The 23,139-nt window shown below is 47.5% G+C and overlaps 2 protein-coding genes across 4 annotated transcripts in view; one reads left to right on the top strand and one right to left on the bottom strand.

The window, feature by feature from the left end:
- The first annotated feature begins 474 nt into the window (after positions 1 to 474).
- On the top strand, positions 475 to 22,924 carry SLC31A2 (solute carrier family 31 member 2). 2 transcript variants are annotated; one of them, XM_003833050.4, is made up of 4 exons: positions 475 to 789; positions 7,409 to 7,475; positions 11,182 to 11,371; positions 12,426 to 13,813. In XM_003833050.4, exons 1-4 carry the CDS (start codon positions 784 to 786, stop codon positions 12,592 to 12,594), a joined length of 432 nt encoding a protein of 143 aa, XP_003833098.1. In that variant the 5' UTR covers positions 475 to 783; the 3' UTR covers positions 12,595 to 13,813. The 2 variants fall into 2 exon arrangements, with proteins under 2 accessions (XP_003833098.1, XP_057159115.1); XM_057303132.2 differs by lacking the exon at positions 12,426 to 13,813 and adding an exon at positions 22,589 to 22,924 and having other exon boundaries at positions 636 to 789.
- The window catches only part of FKBP15 (FKBP prolyl isomerase family member 15), a 57,211-nt gene continuing 49,258 nt past the window's right edge, over positions 15,187 to 23,139 (bottom strand). The window contains exons 25-29 of one of the 2 annotated variants that reach the window (XM_008958544.6): positions 21,265 to 21,390; positions 20,210 to 20,317; positions 18,912 to 19,630; positions 18,127 to 18,223; positions 15,187 to 15,821 (exon numbers count right to left, since the gene is read on the bottom strand). In XM_008958544.6, coding sequence (XP_008956792.3) covers positions 15,744 to 15,821; positions 18,127 to 18,223; positions 18,912 to 19,630; positions 20,210 to 20,317; positions 21,265 to 21,390 — 1,128 coding nt within the window. In that variant the 3' untranslated portion in view covers positions 15,187 to 15,743. Of the gene's footprint in view, positions 15,822 to 17,646; positions 18,224 to 18,911; positions 19,631 to 20,209; positions 20,318 to 21,264; positions 21,391 to 23,139 lie in introns of those variants that run through there. The other variant, XM_008958547.5, reaches the window with a different exon arrangement.

Below are 23,139 nucleotides of genomic sequence, written 5' to 3'. Positions count from 1 at the left end.
CTCTGCTAATACTGTCCTTAGTAAGTTTCTCTGAAGAGCCTCTTTACTCATAGGCTGATTAGCAAAGCGTTCCTAAATATGCTTAAGAATCAATAACCATTAAAAATCCCTCACCCTACAAGAAACTCCCCATCAAAAAACTGGATCAGTGAAATGAACACGCAATACACAGAAATGGAAGTACCAGTAAGAAAAATAGTTTACTACCCTAGTAATCAAAGAAAAACAAAATTACACGGGTGTATTCCTTTTGGCTTATCAGATTGGAAAATATTTTTCTAAAAAGAAAAATGTAATTATCTTGTAATAACTACACTAAAAATCTAGGGCATAATTGACTTAATTTACTCCAAATGTGTTGCTATTGTGTTCATAGCACGGACTTTCCCATTTCAACTCAATATATGTTACGCTTGGGGTAGTTTATTACAATGAGCAATAAACATTCTCATAATCGCCAAGACAAGCCAAGTGCAAAACAGGAAGGGCGAAGACAGAGGGCAGCAGGTGGTCCCTCTCGCTCGCGACTCCGGGAACGCCAAGCCTCAGCCCTTGGAAACCTGGGGCGAGGCGCCTGGGTCCCGGCCAGGGGGCGCGCCCGAGGACGCCGAAGTAGGGCGCGTGTGGGGACCACAACTCCCAGGCGCCCGCGCGCCGCCTCGCCCGGACCACGTGATCCGTGCGGCCAGGGTAGCTATCGCGGCGGCGGCGGCGGCGGTTGAACTGACTCGGAGCGAGGAGACCCGAGCGAGCAGACGCTGGCGCCCGCCCCGCGCACTCACCATGGCGGTAAGGGCCGGGCGCTACGGTGAAGAGGGTGGGCTGTTGGGGCGGGGTCTCCTGGAGCTGCCATCTCGGCACCCCGAGTCCTCGCTGCCGCCGGCCCGGGGCTGGTGAGGGGTGTGTTGGCAGCATTGCCAACAGCTGGAACAGGGTTGGGGGACGCGGCAGGTATAGGTTGCGGTGGCTCTGTGGTTTTCCTCTTTATTTGTCCCTCCTGCTGGGAGGCAGTCTGGCTAGGCGAGCAGTTACCGAGCGCCCGCGGTGGCGCGGCTTGAGAGTGGGGGCGCGGTGGCTGAAGACAGCTGGGTCCGGGGCCCCAGGGCGGAGGGCAGCGCCTTGGGAGATTCCAGGAAGGCTTCCACGAAAGGGAAACCCCCGGCGCATTTCAGCCCGCAGCCCCGCGCGCACACCGAGCGCACATCCCCGGCCCTGCTCTTGTCAAGTTTGTAGCCTGATTCTTCGGGGAATAAAACAGAACCAGCTACTTTCCAGCTTCCGTACACTTTCAGTCAGAAAACAGCGTTTCGGACAAGCTGTTTTTCGTGGTAGGGTTCACCTGGGCTGGAGAGAACGACAGCTTGCACGACTCGTTCGTCTTTGAAGAAGTCATATCATTTTCTTCATCCCATGAAGAATGTCATAGAATTTAAGATACAGGAAGCTCAGCCTGGGCAACATAGCTAGACCCCGTCTCTACAAAAATTAGCCACAAGTGGTGGCAGGCGCCTGTAATCCCAGCTACTCGGAGGCTGAGGCAGGATGAGGAGGATTGCTCGAGCCCAGAAGTTCCAGGCTGCAGTGAGCCATGACCTTCGGCCTGGGCAACAGAACAAGACGTCCTCAAACAAACAAAACAAAAAACAAAAAAGATATAGGAAGTGTATGTAGGCCATTTAGTGAAATGATCAGCCGTCCTTTAAAAAGGGAAATAGATGGAAAGCACTTGCAAAAGTTCCCCAGCCAGTCAGCCTAGCAACTGGGACCTTCATCTCCTTCCCAACCCTTGTTTACAAATAAGGACGCTTTTCTCAAAGTGTAAGTAACCCCAAATGAAGAAATATAGAAGAAAACAAGTTCCAGGGATTGCTCCCTCCTTCACCACAGCCCCACCCTGAAAAAAGCACAAATCAGTTAAACTGTCAGAGGCCAAGATTCATCCCAAGTAGGAAAACAAGATTGGGGCCCTGCCCCTTGCCTATCTGACCACAAAGCCCTTTAATTGAAAACCGTAGCCCAGATCGCTTCTCTCAAGTCAGGGTGTGGTGACTTCCGTCTTTTCCTCTAGCAAAAAGGCAAAAGTAGAAAGGGTTGAGTGACAGGTGAGTCTTCGTCCCTCCGGGGCTTCGGACTCCGTGGGTGTTTCCAGCTCTGAACAAACCATACAGTTCATCTTCCCAGCTATCTCCTGCTTCTCTGGCTTCAGAACCATCCTAGCCAACTGCTCTCTGGCCAGGGCAGGTGTCTCTCAGGCGGCTTGGTCCCCAGCACCCCCAGGGAGCCTCCACTGTGCCTCCCTTTCTCTGACCTACAACCTGTTGTAATTATTTGCTCACTTAAATGTCCCCCCTCATAGACAGGTAGCTCCCTAAGGGCCAAAGACTTGTCCCATTCATCTCTGTATCGCCAGGGTCTGCACAGACCTAGCACAACAAAAAGAAATCTTTCAAATTACTATTACTGTTCTGTGGGTGTTCAGGTCTATGGCAAAACATGTCTGGGCTGTTTTGGGCTCCTAAGATAACTGGCCCAGGCCCAAGGATGATAGAAGGAAAGCAGTTATGGCAACTCCCTGACTGATTAATTAGCCACTAGGGACATTCCATTCATACCATCTGCTTTACCAAATGGACTCAGAGAAGGGGTGATGGGCATCACCCCTACCTCCACCTGGCAGAGATGGTGCTAGAGGCTTCTGCTGAGGATGAGGCCATCTCCGGTGTAAATGGAGTTTCACAGTATTGTTTGTACCTGTTTGGTTTTGTATATCAATCTTGTGTAAACATTTTGCTGTGTCAAAATGTTTTTTTTTTTTGAAAGCCTAACAGGAGAGATCTCTGAGTAGTAGGACTCAAAATGATTTTTTACTTTCTTTTCGGTACTGTGTCAGCTTTTTACATTGAGCTAATGCCATTGGGGGTGGGGGGTAAAAGCTATTCTTATTTTTAAACTCTTCAACATTTTTTAAAGTCTTCAACATGATCTTTATCATGTTGTGATGTGACCGCCTAGATTTCCATTTTGAGGCTCTCATATAATTTACTTGACCAGTCCCTACTGGTTGACAGGAGACCATCATGGTTCCTATGATTTCTCAAAGTGTGACCCCCAACAAACACCTGTCCCAGAAACACCTGTCCCAGAAACACCCAGTACACTAAGGTTTGAGAACCAGTACAGGCTTTCCAGAAAACTCTCTGGCTCTGGGTACCTGATTGCTGAGTGACCATGGGGAGATAAGTGGGCTTTTATGTACCTTCCTTGTTAATTTAAAGAGGTTAATAATAGTAGGCACCTGCGGAGATGTCACAGCGAGTGACACATAATAAATGGAAGGTGAACATGGTACAGGCACATGCAGTCCCTCAGAAGACACAGAGCTATGTGGCTGTTCTGTCCAATCAGATGCTTTCACATTTCTTTCTCTGTCCTGCAGCTCCACGGTCTCCAGTGAGCCCAGTCCCTGGGTAGGCGCAGGCAGGGGTTGGTGACACAAGTCAGACCCCTTTTGGCACTGAAAGGCATGTTAGCTGAGTGTAGGGAGTAGAACAGCCAGGTTAGTCCCAGGTCTCTACCAAACCCCAGGCTGCAGCGTCCAAATCTGAGAGATGCATAGATGTGGTGCCCCATCCAACCCGGAAACAGAGGCACACTCACTGTTGTTGTTGTTGTTGTTGTTGTTGTTGTCGTTGTTTTTGAGACAGAGTCTTACTCTATTACTCAGGCTGGAGTGCAGTGGCATGATCTTGGCTCACTGCAACCTCCACCTCCCGGGCTCAAGTGATCCTCCCACCTCAGCACCTCCCAAGTAGCTGGGACTACAGGCACATGCCACCACGCCCAACTAATTTTTGTATTTTTTCTAGAGACAGGGTTTTGCCATGTTGCCCAGGCTAGCACTTTTTTCTTTTACAAGGTTTCAGGAAAAGAGTAGATAGAGCTCAAGATGGGAGCCTGTGAAAGTGAGGCCAAACTAAGGGAAAGGGTTCCTAGAGTCCTGTCCTCATCTTACAGACGAGGAGACTGGGTCCACAGGGGTCAGCAGCTCAAGGCCACGCAGCTGGTTCCTGGCAGAGCTGGGAGGCAGATCCAGGCAGTGCAGCTTTAGAGACCGTGCCCCTAACCACTAGCCTTGCTGCCTCTGTTCAAACTGCAACAAAGTGAACTGAGCCTCAGAATCTCCTGAAGGGGGCTGGTTAAAATCTATGTCTTCCCTGTCTCCTGTGGCTCTGACCCTGGACTCTGATTTAGGGGCCTGAGGAGGCCCAGGAATCTGTACTTTTAATAAGGCCCTGGAGTCTAAGCAGCTGCTGCTGTCCCTCTACACTAAGCCGCTTGCCAGTGTGGAGCTCATGATTGGCCTGTGGTTTCCCAGTGATTCACCCGGGACTGACTCTGCCTCTGTGGATCCAGCTATAACAGCATCGTCATCCACACCTGTGATCCGCTCCAGTGTCCTCCCTCCCACCCTATCCTCTTTGCCTTTTCATCCTGTTGTCCGCTGTCGTCCCTGGGCTCTGGTCTTACTGTCCCATCCCCAGACTGGTCCTTGTTTGTTTCCTTTATTTAAGGTGCACTCTTCATCCTTCTCAGGAAATATGGGCCAGCTATTGGCTGAACATCCTTCGGGGGCTAAGCATGACTATCCTAATTGCACAGAGGCTTTTTCTCATACATTCCTTCCTCTCCCCAATTTCTTCCCATATTTTGTTCCAAAGTGGCCATATCAGTTTCTTCTGCTGTTTGCATATCTTCCTGAAATGTTAAAACAACCGAACGACAGCACAGCCCTCATCTCTGTCTAGTATTGCACAAGAAAGTGGGCTGTTCTCTGTGTTGTAGCATCTGTTTTCCTCTTGCCAAATGAGGGCCTGGTAAGAAGACCCAGGATCCAGTCCTGATGCTGCCACCAACTCACAGTGTGACCCTGGGCATGTCACAGCTGCCCCTCGGACTTCCAGTGCTGCCCTGAGAAGCTGCATTGAGAGCAGTTAGGAGCACAGGATCTGAAGCCAGCCCACCCAGGCAAAATTCTAGCTAGCAACTTGGCAAGTTACTTAAACTCTGTCTGCCTTAGTAGTCTCATCTATGAGATGGAGCTAAGAATAATAATTCCCCTCTTGAAATTGAGTGAGTTAAGACATATAACATTTTTAGAAGAGTGCCTGGCACAGAATAATCAGTGTCATTTCCCTCCCAGTATGAAAAAAGAGGGTTGCTCTAAATTAGCACTTCCTAGAGGATAGTCTATGAGATTCTTTCCCACAGGGCACTCAGCAAGAGAAAAAGGGAGGAGAGAGTTCTAGGTACAGGCTTCTGGCAGTGCAGAAAGCTATTAAACCTTATTTTGTCTAATTCCAGTCTCTGACCATAGAATCCATTTTTCCCAGTACCTCCTAGCATCCCGTGCTTCTCCCATGGAACACTTCTGAGAAACACCCCTCCAGCTTTGACATGTATGGGAAAAAAGGCACTGGGGTTATTGAGCCCTTACTGTGTGTCACTTTGTGTGGATGGCTTTGCAGAGTTTTCCCCCAGCTCCCCTCGGAGGAAACTGAGGTCAGAGAGAGGCCCTGGTTAACAAATGTGTTTTGTTCCAAATCCTGGACTCAGACTACTATTCTTTACTATCTCCTTTGGTCCTAACTATTGAGAGGGGGAGGATTGGAGACGACTAGAACATGCAAGGCCTGTGGTTTAGGGCTGTCATCTGCAAGCAGAAGTTTGTGGCTCTGGTTTCCGGGAGGCTACAGGACACCCACATGGCACAGCTTCCTGACAAAATGGCAGCTAATCAAATCTGCCTATCTTTCCACCCCCCCACTGACGTTTGCCTCCACCGGAACTCCTTTTCTGTAAGAACTGATGGCCCCCACAGCCTTCACAAGAACCCACAGTCTCACTCCATATCTTCCTCCCTTGAACAGAAACTGAGAGTAACCCGCTTATAAGGAGTCCGGCAAATCCTTTTCCCTCTTCATACTCATTTTCCTCACCTGGAAATGAGAGGGGGGTGGAGAGGGACTCAAGTTGGGCCAGATCAGCATTTTTCAAACTGAGTTTCAGCAGAGCTCATATTTCTCTCCCCTCTCCACCCTGAGCCCCGTGTTTTACATAATGGAATTAGAAGAAAGATTTTAATTGGCTAGTGTTCCCTGGTGAAGAAAGCTGAAAGCCATGGGACTAAAAACTCTGAGGATACCTCCAGTGCTGAGATTCAAGGATTCTAATATTTGGCCATTGTCTTAGAAGGCAAAGGCTTCCACTAGCTGATTACAACTCAGCCAGGATCTCCTTAGCTGGGTAACAATGACAGTGTTTGCAGAACTGCTCGTGCTAGCTGAGGGCTTACCTGGGGACCAGAGGGGGCCTTCACTTCCCTGAGAGGGTGAACTAACTGATAGATCTGTTGGGCCCTCATCTTTCCAAACAGTCATTAAGCCTGGTGTGGGCATCTAAACTCACCATCCAGCTCCCACCGTACCCTCCTTTCTTGGAGATTGGGAGGAAGCACCGTGTCCTGGAATGTCCAGGGCTTTGGAATCCAGCTAGACTCAGGTTTGAATCCCAGCTCTGCCAACTTACTAGCTTTGTGACCACCAGTAAATTACTTCTCTAAGTCTAGTTTCCCTAACTTTCCTTCCTGTAAAATGGACCTAATTGTCCCTGTCACACAGAGGACTGTTGTGACAATGAAATGAGATGATGTAGAAAAAGCCCTTGATGCCACCCTGAACACAAGGTGGAGCAAGCACCCTCTGAAAAGGCATCTGCCAGGCACTGCATGGTCACTGCTTTTACCTGCAGTCTTTCCTGTAAGGCTGTGAACTCACCAAGGTCAGAGACATTAACCTACTTCCATAATGCTGGGCACACAAACTGGGCTCAGCAAATGTATAGTGAATGAGTAGACAGATGTGGAGTACAGTGAAGACAGCTGCCTCTGGGCCCCTCCACGATAAACACTGTGGGATCTGTCTAGACTGAACAGGACAAAGAGGACTCCAGGCTTCCATCACACGGGAGCCTGTTCTGGAGCTGCAGCAGAATGGCTAGGGTCCCGGGGGCTAAGAAGAGGCAGTTGCACTTGGAAGGCATGGAGGGGACATCCCCACATAGTCTGAGGACACTGTCACATCCCAAGCCAGTTGGTCCAGTGAGGATGGACACTCCCACACCTCTATTCTCATATGGAGCATGGCCAGCTCAATTATAGCTCTGCTGCTGACCCTCTTGGGCAAGTCTCAGCTCTTTATGGCCTCAGTTGGCCCTGATGACTTCTGATGGCCCTTCCAGCACTTCCAGTGACCCCATTTTTCTGGGCTCCCAGAGGAGGTGCTGGAGAGCATTAAGGACCGTAACTTCCACTGCCCTGTGCCCCTATGATGCAGATTCCCTTCTCTTTCAGATGCATTTCATCTTCTCAGATACAGCGGTGCTTCTGTTTGATTTCTGGAGTGTCCACAGTCCTGCTGGTAAGAATTGGGGACCTCAGACTTGTAGCTTGGAAAGCCTTGTAGCACTAGGCAAGGGAGAATCTGGGTTCTCTTGATTCTCTGTGGGCATTTAAGTGAGGCTGATTCCTCTGGCATAAACACTGAGCAGGAACTTCACAGTTATAATTCGATTTGTAACCACTCCCCTTCAGATCGCAAAGGGCTCCATTATCTTACTGATCCTCACAAAGGCCGAGAGGCAGGGAGGCAGCTTTTCCCTCTGTTACAGGGCAAGAAACTAAAGCCCAGAGACAGGAAGAGAGACTCTTGCAGGGTCACACAGTAAGTACGCATCAGAGCCACTACTAGATCAAGGCCTCCGGGTGTCACCTGGCACCTCCCTTATCCAGGGTTCATTGTTCTGCACCAGTTCAGAAGCCCACAGCCGCTGCTGGAGATGAGACACCAATTTGAAAGGAAAGAATATTCCTTTGATTTGAAAAGGCAGAGTTTGTCACTAATTCATTAAGAAGTTATTTTTCAACTTAAATAACTGCATCTTAAAAAGAGACTGGAAACAGCCCAAATGCCCATTATTGCGGGTGCAGATTAAATAAATTATGGTCATCCCTACAATGGGTTACTATTTCTTGTTATCTATTGCTGAATAAACAGTGGCTTAAAACAAGTCATTTTATCATTCTCTCTCAAGGTTCTGTGAGTTGACTGGACCCAGGTGAGTGGTCCTTACTGAAGGTCTCTCATGCAGTATAGTCAGACAGTGGCTGGAAGTAGGGTCATTTGGAAGAGTTCCTCACTCTCATGCCAAGTGGCTGATACTGGTTGTTAGCTAGGACCTCAGCTGGAGTTGTTGGCTGAACACCTACATGTGGCATCTCCTATGGCCTGGGCTTCCTCGTGGCAGAGTGGCTAGATTCCAAGATCGAGTGTCGCAAGAGAACAAGGTAGAAGTACGTCGGATTTTCAAGACCTAGCCTTGGAAATCAGATAGCATTACTTCTACCTTTATTGGCTGAAGCAGTCACGAAGGTCTTCCTAGGCTAAAGGAGAGGGAACAAACATGGACCCCACCACTTGATGGCAGGAGTGTTGACATCATAAGAAGGGGATGTGGGGTGGGATATATTGGAGTGGCTGTCTTTGGAAAATGTAATCTATCACAGATATGATGAAGCCACTGAGGAAAAGGTAAATCTGTGTGAACTGAGGTAAAACTGGATGATAAAGTCAAATGCAAAACAGTATGCGTAGATAGGATGCTGTCATTTGGACAAACAGAGGCTGATACATACATTGAGTAACAGAGGTTGCTCTGGGGAGGAGAACTGGGGTGAAGAGAGATTGGGGTGGGAAGAAAACTGATCTTTCTCTTTTTTTGAAATGGAGTCTCTGTCGCCCAGGCTGGAATGCAGTGGCGCGATCTCGGCTCACTGCAACCTCCACCTCCCAGGTTCAAGCAATTCTCTTGCCTCAGCCTCCTGAGTAGCTGGGACTACAGGCAGGCACCACAATGCCCAGCTAATTTTTCTATATTTTTAGTAGAGACAGGGTTTCACCACGTTGGCCAGGCTGGTCTCAAACTCCTGACCTCAAGCGATCCACCCACCTTGACCTCCCAAAGTGCTGGGATTACAGGCATGAGCTACCACACCCGGCCTGAATTTTCATTGTATTCTTTTTTGCACTGTTTGAAGTTTCACCATGTACATGAAATTACCTATAATTTTATGTTTTAAAAACCTGCATCTGTCAGATGATTTCCTCCTGGGAGCCTGTGGGAAAAAAAACCCAACTTTTTCCTTTTCTTACGCTCCACACACTTCTGTGACCAGATGTGTAGGCTTTCCCTCAGTGACAACTTTTCTGATACCAGCTGGGTGTCCTACAACTCAGTTCAAATCTGACACTAACCAGAGTTAGTGCAGATCCCACAAGTTAAGGGTACAGTCCCACAAGGCTGCCCCCTGCTTCAGGCACCAATCGCAAGTCCCAGCTTGTCTCCCGTACTTCTGGCCAACTGGCTATATGTCAGGGTTCCCATAACGCCTTTGTTGGGGTCAATTATTTGATAGAATGGTTCACAACCCTCAAGGAAACACTTAAAAAGAGTACAAATGGGCCAGGTGCGGTGGCTCATGCCTGTAATCCCAGCACTTTGGGAGGCCGAGGTGAGTGGATCACCTGAGGTTAGGAGTTCAAGACCAGCCTGACCAACATGGTGAAACCCCGTCCCTACTAAAAATACAAAAAAATTAGCCAGGCGTGGTGGGGGGTGCCTGTAATCCCAGCTACTTGGGAGGCTGAGGCAAGATAATTGCTTGAATCCTGAGGCAAGATAATTGCTTGAATCCAGGAGGTGGAGGTTGCAGTGAGCCAAGATTGCGCCACTGCACTCCAGCCTGGGCAACAGAGCGAGACTCCATCTAAAAAAAAAAGTACAATGAATAGCTGGGTGGAAAAGATGCATGGGGCAAGGCATGTAGGAGGGGGTTCAGAGCCTCCAGGCCCTCCCTGGGCTTGCCACCTTCCAGGTACCCCCATGTGTTCACAGCAGCTGGAAGCTTTTCAAATCCTGTCCTTTTAAAAAAATTATTCATATATAATAGTTGTACATGTTTTGGGGTACACGTGATATTTTGATACCTATATACAATATGTAATGATCCAATCAGGGTGACTGGGGTGTTTATCACCTCAAACATTTATCTTTGTGTTGGGAACATTACAATTCTATTTTGAAATATACAATAAATTATGGTTAACTATAAATTTCCCTACTGTACTGTCGAATACAACAACTTATTCCTTCTATCTAAACTGCATTCTTTTGGGTTTCTATGGAGTCTTCATATAGAGGCATGATTGATGACCTCATTGGCCACTAGTGATCAATTCAACCTTCAGTCCCTGTCTCCTTCCAGAGGTAGGGAGTGGGGCTGAAAGTGCCAACCTCCAAGCACAAGTTTGGCTCCCCTGGCAACCAGCCCCCATCCAGGAGCCTCAGCCATCAGTCATCTCATTAGCATATAAAAAGACACCACTTCAGAGTTTCCAAGGGTTCTAGAAGTCGTGTGCCAGGAAACCAGGGCAGAAACAGGATATACATCTCTTATTATGTCGCAGAGTCCAGTAAAATACTTTAGCTGGACCACTTATTATCCCTCTTAGTGAAACAAAAGTAGTAATTAGCAGTTAATTTTACACAACAGCTCTAATAAGCACTTGATAGTTTCTGTAAAATAATTTATTGGGTTTTTCCCCTATTATAAAAGTAATATATATAAAAGAAACCTTAGAAAGTTAGGCAAGAACATAAAAACCACCTGTATCCTACTTTGCTAACTATTACTCTTGTGCTGTTTATCTCTCCTTCCAGACATTTTTTGCATACTTACATATAAATAGGACCTTGCAGTACTCATCACTTAACAAGAAGTCATGACAGATTTGTGCAGCCTGCCGGGGGAGTGGGTGGGGTAATGGTACATGGCTTCTTCACCCTCAGTCCCTGGATTTTTCAGGTGGCTTCTCTTCCTGATCTCAAAGCCACACTCCAGCTAAGAAAAGTCTGGTGAAGACAGTGAAGAAGTTTGGAACTCAGCAAGGGTGGGGAAGAAAATGCAGGATAGAGGTGGATGGAGTGGATTCCATGAACAGGTGGAGGTGATGGAAGGGAAACAGTGCTGGCCTGGCCAGGTCTCCACAACTCTGCCTCCTTTGACAGGCATGGCCCTTTCGGTGTTGGTGCTCCTGCTTCTGGCTGTACTGTATGAAGGCATCAAGGTTGGCAAAGCCAAGCTGCTCAACCAGGTGCTGGTGAACCTGCCAACCTCCATCAGCCAGCAGACCATCGCAGAGACAGACGGGGACTCTGCAGGCTCAGATTCATTCCCTGTTGGCAGAACCCACCACAGGTACAGGCAGTGGGTATGGGAAAGGGGCAGAAGCCTCACATTCACCCTGAGAGACAGGCTGGCCCAGACAGCATTAGCCCCACTTCACAGAGAGGACAGCGAGGCCCAGGGAAGGACCAGGAGTTGCCAAAGTGGCTACACATAGCCAAGTGAACTAGAGCTCATGTCTCCTGATGCCCAGGCCAAAGCACTCTGTGAACAGCCAGCCACTTGAGAGGCTCAGAAGGCTTTCTTTAGGGAACAATGATCTTCAGGTGCAGGCCCCTATCTATCTAGCAAATGAGGTGGCCACCCACCCTCCCCCAAATCTCACCAGTTCCATGGGTCACTAGGCTCCCATATCCAGGAGGGGATCTGCAGCTGTCCTGAAGCAATGTATCCCACTTTGTGGGAGGAGGATGACAAGCTCTCCTCTCCTCCCTTCCCACTCGAATCAGGCAACCATTTAGGGTCCCTGTTCTGCCCTCTGTCCAGCCCCAGCCTCACCTGTGCTTAATAAGCCTGCCCGCTCCATCACTAGCCACCCTACATGGGTGTCTCAGATCTTCACAACTGCACTGCAAGGGAAGTATTCTCATTCCTGTTTTACTGATAAGGAATCTTACGTTCAGAGAGGTTAAGACATTTGTCTAGGCCACTTTTAGTTAGTGGCAGGTCTAGGAACTGATAATGTCACCTAAGACCATGCTTTTTCTTTCCATTGTCATACTGCCTCCCAAAGTAGATTCAGGGGGGAAATATGCCTTACTGATGATTTTCTCTTATTCCTTATCAGAAAGACAGATTACAGATACCCTCATTATCCCCTTTGCCTAGGATGCCAGGAAGCTTGAAACCAAATGTAGTGAAGATATGTCTCTTTAAAAATAAATCTCGAGTTTTTTCTGGGGGCGGGGGTGGGAGGGGCAGAAAGAAATCTCTCCTGGGTTAAGCATACAAGTTATAAATCAATCGGGTCACGTAACTCAACAGCTTTCTACTCCCTGATATCTACTCCCAGCTTCCTCATTACCAGCTCATTACCAGGATTAACTTGCTTCTCCTTTTTATCTAGGTGGTATTTGTGTCACTTTGGCCAGTCTCTAATCCATGTCATCCAGGTGGTCATCGGCTACTTCATCATGCTGGCCGTAATGTCCTACAACACCTGGATTTTCCTTGGTGTGGTCTTGGGGTCTGCTGTGGGCTACTACCTAGCTTACCCACTTCTCAGCACAGCTTAGCTGGTGAGGAACATGCAGGCACTGAGGCTGGAGGGACATGGAGCCCCCTCTTCCAGACACTATACTTCCAACTGCCCTTTCTTCTGATGGCTATTCCTCCACCTTATTCCCAGCCCCTGGAAACTTTGAGCTGAAGCCAGCACTTGCTCCCTGGAGTTCGGAAGCCATTGCAGCAACCTTCCTTCTCAGCCAGCCTACATAGGGCCCAGGCATGGTCTTGTGTCTTAAGACAGCTGCTGTGACCAAAGGGAGAATGGAGAGAACAGGGGTGGCAGGGTTACTGAGCCCATGACAATGCTTCTCTGTGACTCAAACCAGGAATTTCCAAAGATTTCAAGCCAGGGAGAAGGGTTCTTGGTGATGCAGGGCATGGAACCTGGGCACCCTCAGCTCTCCTGCTTTGTGCCTTATCTACAGGAGCATCGCCCATTGGACTTCCTGACCTCTTCTGTCTTTGAGGGACAGAGACCAAGCTAGATCCTTTTTCTCACCTTTCTGCCTTTGGAACACATGAAGATCATCTCGTCTATGGATCATGTTGACAAACTAAGTATTTTTTATTTTTCCCATTGAACTCCTAGTTGGCAATTTTGCACATTCATACAAAAAAATTTTTAATGAAATGATTTCATTTTATTCATGATGGATGGCAGCAACTGCTGAGACCTATTTCCCTTTCTTGGGGGGAGAATAAGTGACAGCTGATTAAAGGCAGAGACACAGGACTGCTTTCAGGCTCCTGGTTTATTCTCTGATAGACTGAGCTCCTTCCACCAGAAGGCACTGCCTGCAGGAAGAAGATGATCTGATGGCCGTGGGTGTCTGGGAAGCTCTTCGTGGCCTCAATGCCCTCCTTTATCCTCATCTTTCTTCTATGCAGAACAAAAAGCTGCATCTAATAATGTTCAATACTTAATATTCTCTATTTATTACTTACTGCTTACTCGTAATGATCTAGTGGGGAAACATGATTCATTCACTTAAAATACTGATTAAGCCATGGCAGGTACTGACTGAAGATGCAATCCAACCAAAGCCATTACATTTTTTGAGTTAGATGGGACCCTCTGGATAGTTGAACGTCTTCACTTTATAAAAAAGGAAAGAGAGAAAATCACTGCTGTATACTAAATACCTCACAGATTAGATGAAAAGATGGTTGTAAGCTTTGGGAATTAAAAACAAATACGTTTTAGTAAATATATATTTTTAAATAGTCTATGACTGTTCTGTTCTCCTAATTCCAACAGAAAGCACATGAACCCTTGTAACAACTGCAGGGGCTGAGTGGGGCTAATAGAGCTGGTAGTACTCTTTATAAGCCTGTCTTGAGGACAGAGTCCATCCATCTGCTACGAAGACAACTCTGCTCAGGGAAACCCAGCCCTGAAATGCTGCACCCAGGTAGGCACCCCAGAATGCCAACTGAGGCAAGTCATTCTTCATTCATGTAACAAGTATTAATTGAGTACATGCTATAAGAAAAGTAACTGTCACACGGACTTTAAGCACCTGTGTTGGCACAGTTACTCAGCATCTTCTCTCCCTGCGGGCAGAAGCAAATATAATAGCCACTAGTTAATTTACAATAAGAAATAACTGCCCTAGAAAGTAGAGTATGTCACACCTTTAGGACTGATCAGGGCAGTCCCCCATGTTTGCAGGGAACTGGAAAGCTGCCTGCTGTCTCAAGAAGCCTGTTTCTAAAAGCATCACTGCCCCTTCCCCCAACCAGTGACAGTCAGGCTGTGCTGGCCAAGAGCCCAGGCTCTGGAATCAGATGGCCAGGATTTGAATTCTTGTGCTGAGGCTTCCTAGATATGTAACTTTGGACAAATTACTTTACCTCTCTAAGTCTCAGTTTTCTCCTCTATAAAATGGTGATAACACTGTCTTCTGCAGTGGTTGCTGGAGATAAGCCAGTCTGTGTAAAGTGCCAAACAGCACCGCCTTTTGTTAAGCAACAAAGAAATAATTAGTTCTCACTGCCTCCCAGGTCCGCACACGGGAGACATATCCAAAGCCTGCAAGGATGATGCCAGGCCAGATGAAGTGGAATTTTGAGTCCTATCTTTTAAAACATTTAAAATCAAGAAACATTTTTATTAAAATTATTCTGTTTTTTTAAAGACTGATTGATTGCATAATCTTTGGAAGATCCTGGAATCAAGAAAATGACAAGTATTTTCTCACTACTGTTCTCTGCATAAGTCCTGGTCCCATGAGTTCTAAGGGAATGGAAGCTGCTCTCAAAGTGAAGAATCCCTCAGGTGCCATGAACAATGGAAAGAAGGGACCCTCTCACCTTCTTTGCGTGGCTTCCTAGACTGCAGGACTAAGCCTGCAGGAGCAAGAGGATGACTGGACTGGTCCTCACAGAACCATCATGCCCCAGGGATGAGCTAGGACTACAGTGGTGACTTTCTTTGAGAGCCTAAAAGTTCCAGGGTTAGATATCAAAGGGAGTAAATATGCCACAACGTTTTGTGCACATTAACTGACCCAGATCTGTAAGACTCCTACCCTTACATTCCCAAAAAGGAGCACAGACAGCCCTTGGAACCAAACTCAATTTTTCTCCAAGGGCTTGGGTCAAGTTTCATTATAGACATTTATTTTAGTTTTATTTTCAAAGTCATTGACCTCTTGTATCAGATTTAAGGCAAAGAAGAAGATACATGTCCCAGGACTATAGGCCAGGCTGTTGCCTGCACTGGGATTTAGATGGTGTAATCTCCCTTAGTTCTACCAGGGAGACCTCAGCCCAGGTCTTGTTGCCAGGGCACAGTTGAGCACTGGATTCAGGTAGAGGAGGGCTCCCAGGTCAGTCAGAGTTAATGAAGAGATTAAAAAGTCTGGCAGAGGACAGGACTCTTACAGGTGACTGGCTTGGAGGGGAACCTACCAGTCCTTCTTCCAACTTGCTGCTGAAATCCCAGTGTTCTTGAAGACAGGGTTATGATCCTCTTCACCAGGTCTGGCGGGGGTGGGGCTCAGAAGGTGGCCAACCCACCCTCTGAGCCCAAATATTGTTCCCAGAATGCTCACCTTGACCTCACCCGGTGGCTCGCCTAGACCCAGGGTTGGCTGTGCAAAATCATGCTTAGGGAAGGGTTGCAGAGAAACCTTTGCACCAGTTTCCTGGGTCTTCATCCCAGCCAGTCAATGTCATCGTCATCATCATCATCTCCAAAAAGGGGCGTTGGGGGTGGGCGTCCCTTCATGCTCTGATAAAACAGGAAAGAGCAGTCAGTCCTCACTTGTGCCTGCACCACTGGACTTTCCACCTGTGAGTGGAAGCAATCCAACTTCTCTTCCCAGCTCTGGGTCAGAAAGGAGGTTGTACTGACAGGGCCAACTTTGAGGCCAGCAAACCTAGGCTTCCACATAAAGCTGAAACCAGCAGGCAGAGAAGGGAGGCAATCTTTCAACAGAGACAAAAGACGAACTTTGTTTGGCTAATCTCATCATTTATTTATGAAGCACATGTACTGATTTGACAGATTTTCCTCTCATGCAGTAACTTACACATTTTGTGTGGAGAAAGAAGGGTCAAAGAGGAAACACTGGAGCGGGAGAAAGAAACAGAAGCAAAGCAGCCCTGAGAGAGCGAGACGAAGTGGGAAGAAGGGAGGCTGGGAAGAAGACAATCACATATGGAAAAATACTGTCATTGTGGCCTAAGGTGGCCTGACTGGCTCTGGGTGTGATCCCATCATTTGAAAAAGAGTTGAATTTGGAGGCTTGGCCAACTGGAGAATCCTAAGAGGTGAAGAACACGGGGCCACAGCCTCCCACACCTCTAGCCTGACTGGCACCACCCTCGCTCCTTCCAGCTAAAGTAGTGGGGGTGAAAGGGACTGATGGGCCATGAGAGGCCCTCTCTTTTCACAACTTGAGCTCCTGGCCTTTCTCCTCTGGCTTGGCAAGGGAACAGGACCTACCCGGCTAGCAGGGATTGATGCTAGAGACAGGCACGAACTGAATAGTCTCTACTAAGGCATTCTCTGCTCTGGTGAGCAACTGCCAACCAGAATCCATCTTCACAGGGCCAGGCAAAAGGGAAGGCAGCGTGATGTGTATACAAGTCTCTGGGCTAATCCCATGTCACTACCAATTAACCAGACCTCGTACTTCTCTCTGGACATCAGTGACGTGATCTCTAACTCTGACAGTATAGGATTTTCAAGTGTGGCTCACAGCTTCTGTTTTGTCCTGACTAAAGTTCTGGCTCTACATTTACTAGCTATATAAGCTTAGTTAAATTATTTAATCTTCCTGAGCCTCAGCCCTCTGATATATAAAATGGGATAAAAGTACCTACCTCATTGGATTAGTAGATTAAATGACAATATTTGTGAAGTCGTTTTCAGAGTACCCAAGAAATACATGTTAACTTGACAGTATTGGTACTAATACCAATAATATGCTCACTAATTAAAAGCTTCCAACTATATTTAGGGCAGTCACTTAGAATATACTCAATTTGGTTTTTCCCCCTTTTTTCCTTTTTTTAAGGGCAGAATTGCTATTCTGGATTCTCAAATGAAAATTTAACTCTTGAGAAGAAAGGCTAATGGAAGGAACTGGTACATTCCCCAAAGGAACACAGGCAAGAGGGAAGGGCTCCGATACATACAAGCTGGAGCGTAGATCCATCACAGCTCTCTGCTCAAGGTTTTGGCAAAAGGCAAAATCCACTTTGGCTGATACATGAGGGGACAAAATTTGCCCCATTCACCCTCATATTTCTGTCCTTTAGATGGACTGAGCCTGAAGCCCACCTGTGTTCTCCATATGCATTTCAGAGCAGTCAAAATGGCCTAGGGACAGCCAGAACGGTTGTAACCTAGCACAGTGGGGAACAGCAGAGGCGAGAACCGGGGTTCTAATTCAGTCCCTATCAGTGCCCTCCTCTCCTGGTCTTCACTCTTGTTCTGTGAAGCTATGCTATTAATACTGAACCCATTTTGTGCCCAGGGATATTGTGATGACAAAACAAGGCAGCAGGAAAGCAGGCTGAGTAAGTGGAAAATGCTCAGGAACAGGAGGTCTTTACAGGAGCCTGGGGATTAGTCCTAGCTTTGCCATTAACTCACTCTGTGGCTTTGGGTAAATCATCATTTTGAGCCTCAGGTTTTTTATCTATGAATAAGGATGCCAGGCAAGATGATCTTCAAAGTCCTTTCCAATTCTAAAATATAAATAATATCCTAGCAGATTTGGGGAAAACTAAGGCTTCAGCATTCCAATGTGGGGCTAAGCAGCTCAGCTTTTTCCTTTGAGGGGACTAATTCCTGCATGGACAGAGACTATGATTCTTTCTCAAAAGTAAAGTGGTATGTGACCGTCCCCTACTCTGCTTACAGAGCTGCGCCCTCCCAGCCCAGCCCCAAGCCTGCTCCCACAGGGCCCTGCACACAGAGTCCAGGGAGTGGGCCACCAACAGGCTCCATTTCTCTTCTCAGAGCCAGTAGGGAAGTGCCCCCAGGTGGGTGTGTGAGGACTTGACAGTGCCTGGGATTTCCTTACCACCTCGTCTTCATCCTCCTCCTCAGGCTGTGCTTTGGGCCTCAGAGCTTTCAGAGTTGCCCCTTTAAACAGTTCATCCTCTTCATCCCCAGAGAGACTGAAGGAAAATCAAGTCATAGAAAATGTTATTGTTCCTGCTCCAGGTCACAGTACCCAGCACCTACAAGGGTCACCGGCCCTTGGATAAGAATTCAACAGCGTTGGTGACGACTGCTCAGGAATTCCTCCCACCTCCGCTGCCACCATCTCTTCCCACACCCTACAGTGGCCTCCTAGTGCGGTTGGCCCCCTCCAGAACCTACAGCCAGAGTCATCTTTTCAATGTGACCTTCTCAGAATCCTTCCCTAGCCACCCTATGTAAAGTGGAACAACTCCTTTAGAATAGCACCCTGTTTCTTTTTTAAAAGGACTTATCATACTTTATGATATGTAAGTATGTATTTGTTTTCTCCACTTGACTGTCACTCCTTAAACTCAAGAACCAAACCTGCCTTGCCCACCACACTATCACAGGGCCCGCCACACTACCACAGGGCCCGCCACACTACCGCAGGGCCCGCCACACTACCGCAGGGCCCGCCACACTACCGCAGGGCCCGCCACACTACTGCAGGGCCCGCCACAGAGCCTTGTACATGGTAGGTGTTGTTGAATTAATACATCAACTAATGAATAAAGACATGAGTAAATTAGTCTCTGAGGGATGAGTTGCCAGCCCTGGAAAAAACAGACACTCACCACAGATAGCTACCCTGTCCCTGAAGCAGTGCTCAGAGGAACATACCTGGAACGCTGGGAATGATGGCTGGGTCTGAGGGCTGCTCCTGCAACTGTGGAACCTGCCTCTGTGCTTGACAGCTCCTTGTGGGGACCGGTGGAGCTAGTGACATCATCTTTCTTGAGCTGTGGAGGCTGAGGCTCTCCTGGGCTTTCAGGCCCTAAGGCCAGTGGGTCCCCCTCCTCGGGGTCTGAAGTCAGGGACAGTCTTGTGGAGCTTTCTTGTAGTGGGCCATCTGGTGCTACTTCCCTGACACAGACCTTTCCTGATGGGTTGTCGGGCTTAGCTGCCATTGGGCTGGCAGCAAGTGACTCTTCACACTCAGAGTCCATGGATACAGGGCCTAGGGGCTCAGGTGGAATTGAAGTCGGGGGCCCTAGAACTCTGTGGGATGGGATGCAAGACAGTTCGGGTGGAAGGGAACCATCTTTTATCTCTGACAGTGCCTCAGCTTCTGAGTCCCCTTTCCTTCTGTGTCCATCCTGGGAAGTGGTGAGGGCCTGAGGAGGCAACGGGACAGCTTCCTCGACCACCTGCTCTGAGGGCACCATGGGGGACTCTGGCCTCTCCCTATTCAGGGGTGCTTGAGGCTGCCCAGAACTGGCTGAGGCTGACTGCTCCTGGGAAGGTCTTCGTGGCCGCTCTTCTGCTTTTTCTTCTTCTTCTTCACTGCTGCTCTCTTCCTTCTCTTGCTCCTGTTGGTTTAACAGCTGAAGAGTCACCATCTATTCAAAAGCCAAGGAAGAGATGGTCACTGAAAGGAACACAGTAGCCACTCCTAATTCTTATTAACACTACTGGTCATGTAGTTTAAATGACTTTGCTTCTTTCCTGTTAAAAGAGGCTGACTATATCTGTCAAGTCACTCCAGGCATCCTAATTACTGAGGAACAGTCCTGAATAATTTTCTTTTTTTTTTCTTTGGAGACAGGGTCTTGCTCTGTTATCCAGGCTGGAGTGCAGTTGGGGGCAATCATGGCTCACTGTAGTCTTGAACTCCTGGGCTCAAGTGATTCTCCTGCCTCAGCCTCCCAAGTAGCTGGGACTACAGGCACGTGCCACCATACCCGGCTAATTTTTAAATTTTTAATTTTAGTAGAGACAAAGTCTCATTATGTTGCCCAAGCTGGTCTCGAGCTCCTGGCCTCAAGCAGTCCTCCCACCTTGGCCTCCCAAAATGCTGGGATTACAAGCATAAGCCACTGTGCCAGCTTTGAACAATTTTTTATTCATGATCCCTTAGAAGGTACTTAAGCAACAAAATGCCCAATACGATGAAACAAACGACAGCTGGCTGGCTGTACCTTGATCGTATTCATGATGGTTCCCAGAATGGTCCTGCCATTGTAAGATTCCTCCAGCTCAAACTCTCTCCGTAAGGACTGGAACACCTGGTTCATGATCTTCTTGACCTGCGTTAACATCAAAACACATGCTGTCAAAATCAAGTCACTAAAGGATGCATTAAATTCCAGAGAGGTGTATGGAAGGCCAAAATGAAGCCATCTTAGATCTCTACACTGGGATACTGCTGGTCATAAGCAGAGACACTGAAGGCTGTCACTGTGGAGAGGATGATATTAAATAATGAGCAGCACTTTGACAGAAGGGCTAGTCATGAGAGTTACCTATCAAGGGCAGGCAAGCTGTGGTCTGTGTGCCCAAGACTGCTTAAAGACCATTTCTTGATGTCCCCCTCCCACTGTGAGCACCACTAGGAGCTGCCATAGGCTCTAAGGGTCAGAGGCCAGTGGATGCTGGGCACACTCCCCAAGCCCCATTCTTCTTCTGTGGTTAGAGGCCCTTCCTATACCTGTCAAAACCTCAGAAAGATAGGGTTCTTTTGGGTTTGCCACTTAATATGTAAGTATGTGTTTGTTTTCCCACTAGGCTGTAAGCTCCTTAAACTCAAGAACCAAATCTGGGCCAGGCATGGTGGCTCATGCCTGTAATCCCAGCACTTTGAGAGGCTGAGGCAGGCGGATCACAAGGTCAAGAGACCGAGACCATCCTGGCCAACATGGTGAAACCCTGTCTCTACTAAAAATACAAAAATTAGCTGGGTGTGGTGGCGCGTGCCTGTAGTCCCAGCTCCTCAGGAGGCTGCGGCAGGAGAATCGCTTGAACCTGGGAGGCGGAGGTTGCAGTGAGCCAAGATCACATCACTGCACTCTAGCCTGGTGACAAAGTGAGACTCCGTCTCAAACAAACAAACACCAAATCTGGTTCATTTTAAAGTCATCAGACAAGTAAAACATCACTAAAGTTAGAAAAAGAGCTATTAACACAACATACTGGCCATGTTCTTTCTGAATGCTTGATATAAATGGCTTGCTTCTCATTTGAAATACCAGCTCACCTTCTCTGAGGGGTCAGATGCAGCAGCTTCAACCCCAGACATCTGGGACTTGTTCTTCTCTAGTTCCTTGATGTGCTGTTCATTTTGCTTGGTGAGAGCTGTGATTTGGGCCTGGAGGGCTAAACACTGCAAAACAAACAGACTGTGGCTGTGGCCTCAGGAACCTGGATTACCAGGTGAAGGTCAGAAAACCCAAGGGGAGGAGAACCACCCAAACATCAAGTCTCTTTTTTTTTTTTTTGCATATAATAAAAAGACAATTTTATTTCAAATTCTTTTTTTTTATTATTATTATACTTTAAGTTCTAGGGCACATGTGCACAATGTGCAGGTTTGATGCATAGGTATACATGTGCTATGTTGGTGTGCTGCACCCATCAACTCATCATTTACATTAGGTATTTCTCCTAATGCTATCCCTCCCCCCGTCCCCCAACCCCCGACAGGCCCCGGTGTGTGATGTTCCCCGCCCTGTGTCCAAGTGTTCTCACTGATCAATTCCCACCTATGAGTGAGAACATGCAGTGTTTGGTTTTCTGTCCTTGTGATAGTTTGCTGGGAGTGATGGTTTCCAGCTTCATCCATGTCCCTGCAAAGGACATGAACTCATCCTTTTTTGTGGCTGCATAGTATTCCACGGTGTATATGTGCCACATTTTCTTAATCCAGTCTATCATTGATGGACATTTGGGTTGGTTCCAAGTCTTTGCTATTGTGAATAGTGCCACAATAAACATACATGTGCATGTGTCTTTATAGTAGCATGATTTATAATCCTTTAGGTATATAACCAGTAATGGGATTGCTGGGTCAAATGGTAATTCTAGTTCTAGATCCTTAAGGAATCACCACACTGTCTTCCACAATGGTTGAACTAATTTACACTCCCACCAACAGTGTAAAAGCGTTCCTATTTCTCCACATCCTCTCCAGAATCTCTAAACATCAAGTCTTAACCTCGCCTAGGTCTGCTGGTGTCCACTCCCTCAGCCCCCACCCAAGACCCTCTGCCTCAGAGAGTTCTATCTCCTCATCATTCGACTTCAACGCAAAACTTCACTTTCTCTTTCCCAAGAAGGTTGCTTGCCTTGTTCCCAATCAGGTAAAAAACATAATGAAAAAAGAGCAGGAGGGTAGGTAATAACTAGTCATTTAGACATAAACATTCAGCATTAACAGCAACCCATTTGTCATTCGTCTGCAAGATTGCCTCCAAGATCTCTGAGCCAAAAGTTTTCAACTGGACACTTTAAGGAAAGAAACTGACCTCGAATATGGACTTTCACACCATGACCCTAAGCCATGTCCCATCTCTCTTTTTCAGGCCTGATGATCCCACCACAGCCCAGCCGCCATCCTATCTCAGTGCCTTTGCCCAGGATGTTCTGCCTCCTTTGCTGCCTTACCAAAGCTGTTTGTCCTTCTTGGCTCTGCTCAAATGTCACCGCCTTTGGGAAACCTTCCCAGCTCTCCTGGGTACTTCCTCTTCTGGGCCCCATAGCACTTAACACCTATCTTTGTTTCTTTGTCTCCCTTTCTTGACTGTGATACATGAGGGAAGGGTTCCTTGTATGCACTTCCTTTAACACACTGGATAGAATACAACTGACTCTCAATAAATATTTGCTTAATAAATGAAGGATCCAATAATAATGGGAAACATGTTCCGGAACACTAGTGCTGTTTTCTCTTTTTCCAGGTCACTGACCTATCACCCCACATAAGTATGTGAAAGATAACTGACAAGCTAAACAAGTGTGGTTTTGTCTTCTAGATATTAATAACTTTCAGGCTCAGAAGGATCGACAGGACTCAAACAGCCTGCTTGCCTCAAATTAACTGGGCTGCCTAAACTGTCTGACTCAAGAAAAATAT

This window comes from Pan paniscus, chromosome 11, assembly GCF_029289425.2.
Source record: "Pan paniscus chromosome 11, NHGRI_mPanPan1-v2.0_pri, whole genome shotgun sequence".
NCBI lineage: Eukaryota > Metazoa > Chordata > Mammalia > Primates > Hominidae > Pan > Pan paniscus.
This window is presented reverse-complemented; position numbering and strand designations above follow the sequence as displayed.

What these genes read in the sequence shown, in the direction of transcription:
- SLC31A2 (XM_057303132.2), top strand. An exon ending in GAGTGTCCACAGTCCTGCTG is followed by an intron (nt 7,476 to 11,181) that starts GTAAGAATTGGG and finishes CTCCTTTGACAG; the next exon opens with GCATGGCCCTTTCGGTGTTG. An exon ending in GTTGGCAGAACCCACCACAG is followed by an intron (nt 11,372 to 22,588) that starts GTACAGGCAGTG and finishes TCTCTTTTTCAG; the next exon opens with GCCTGATGATCCCACCACAG.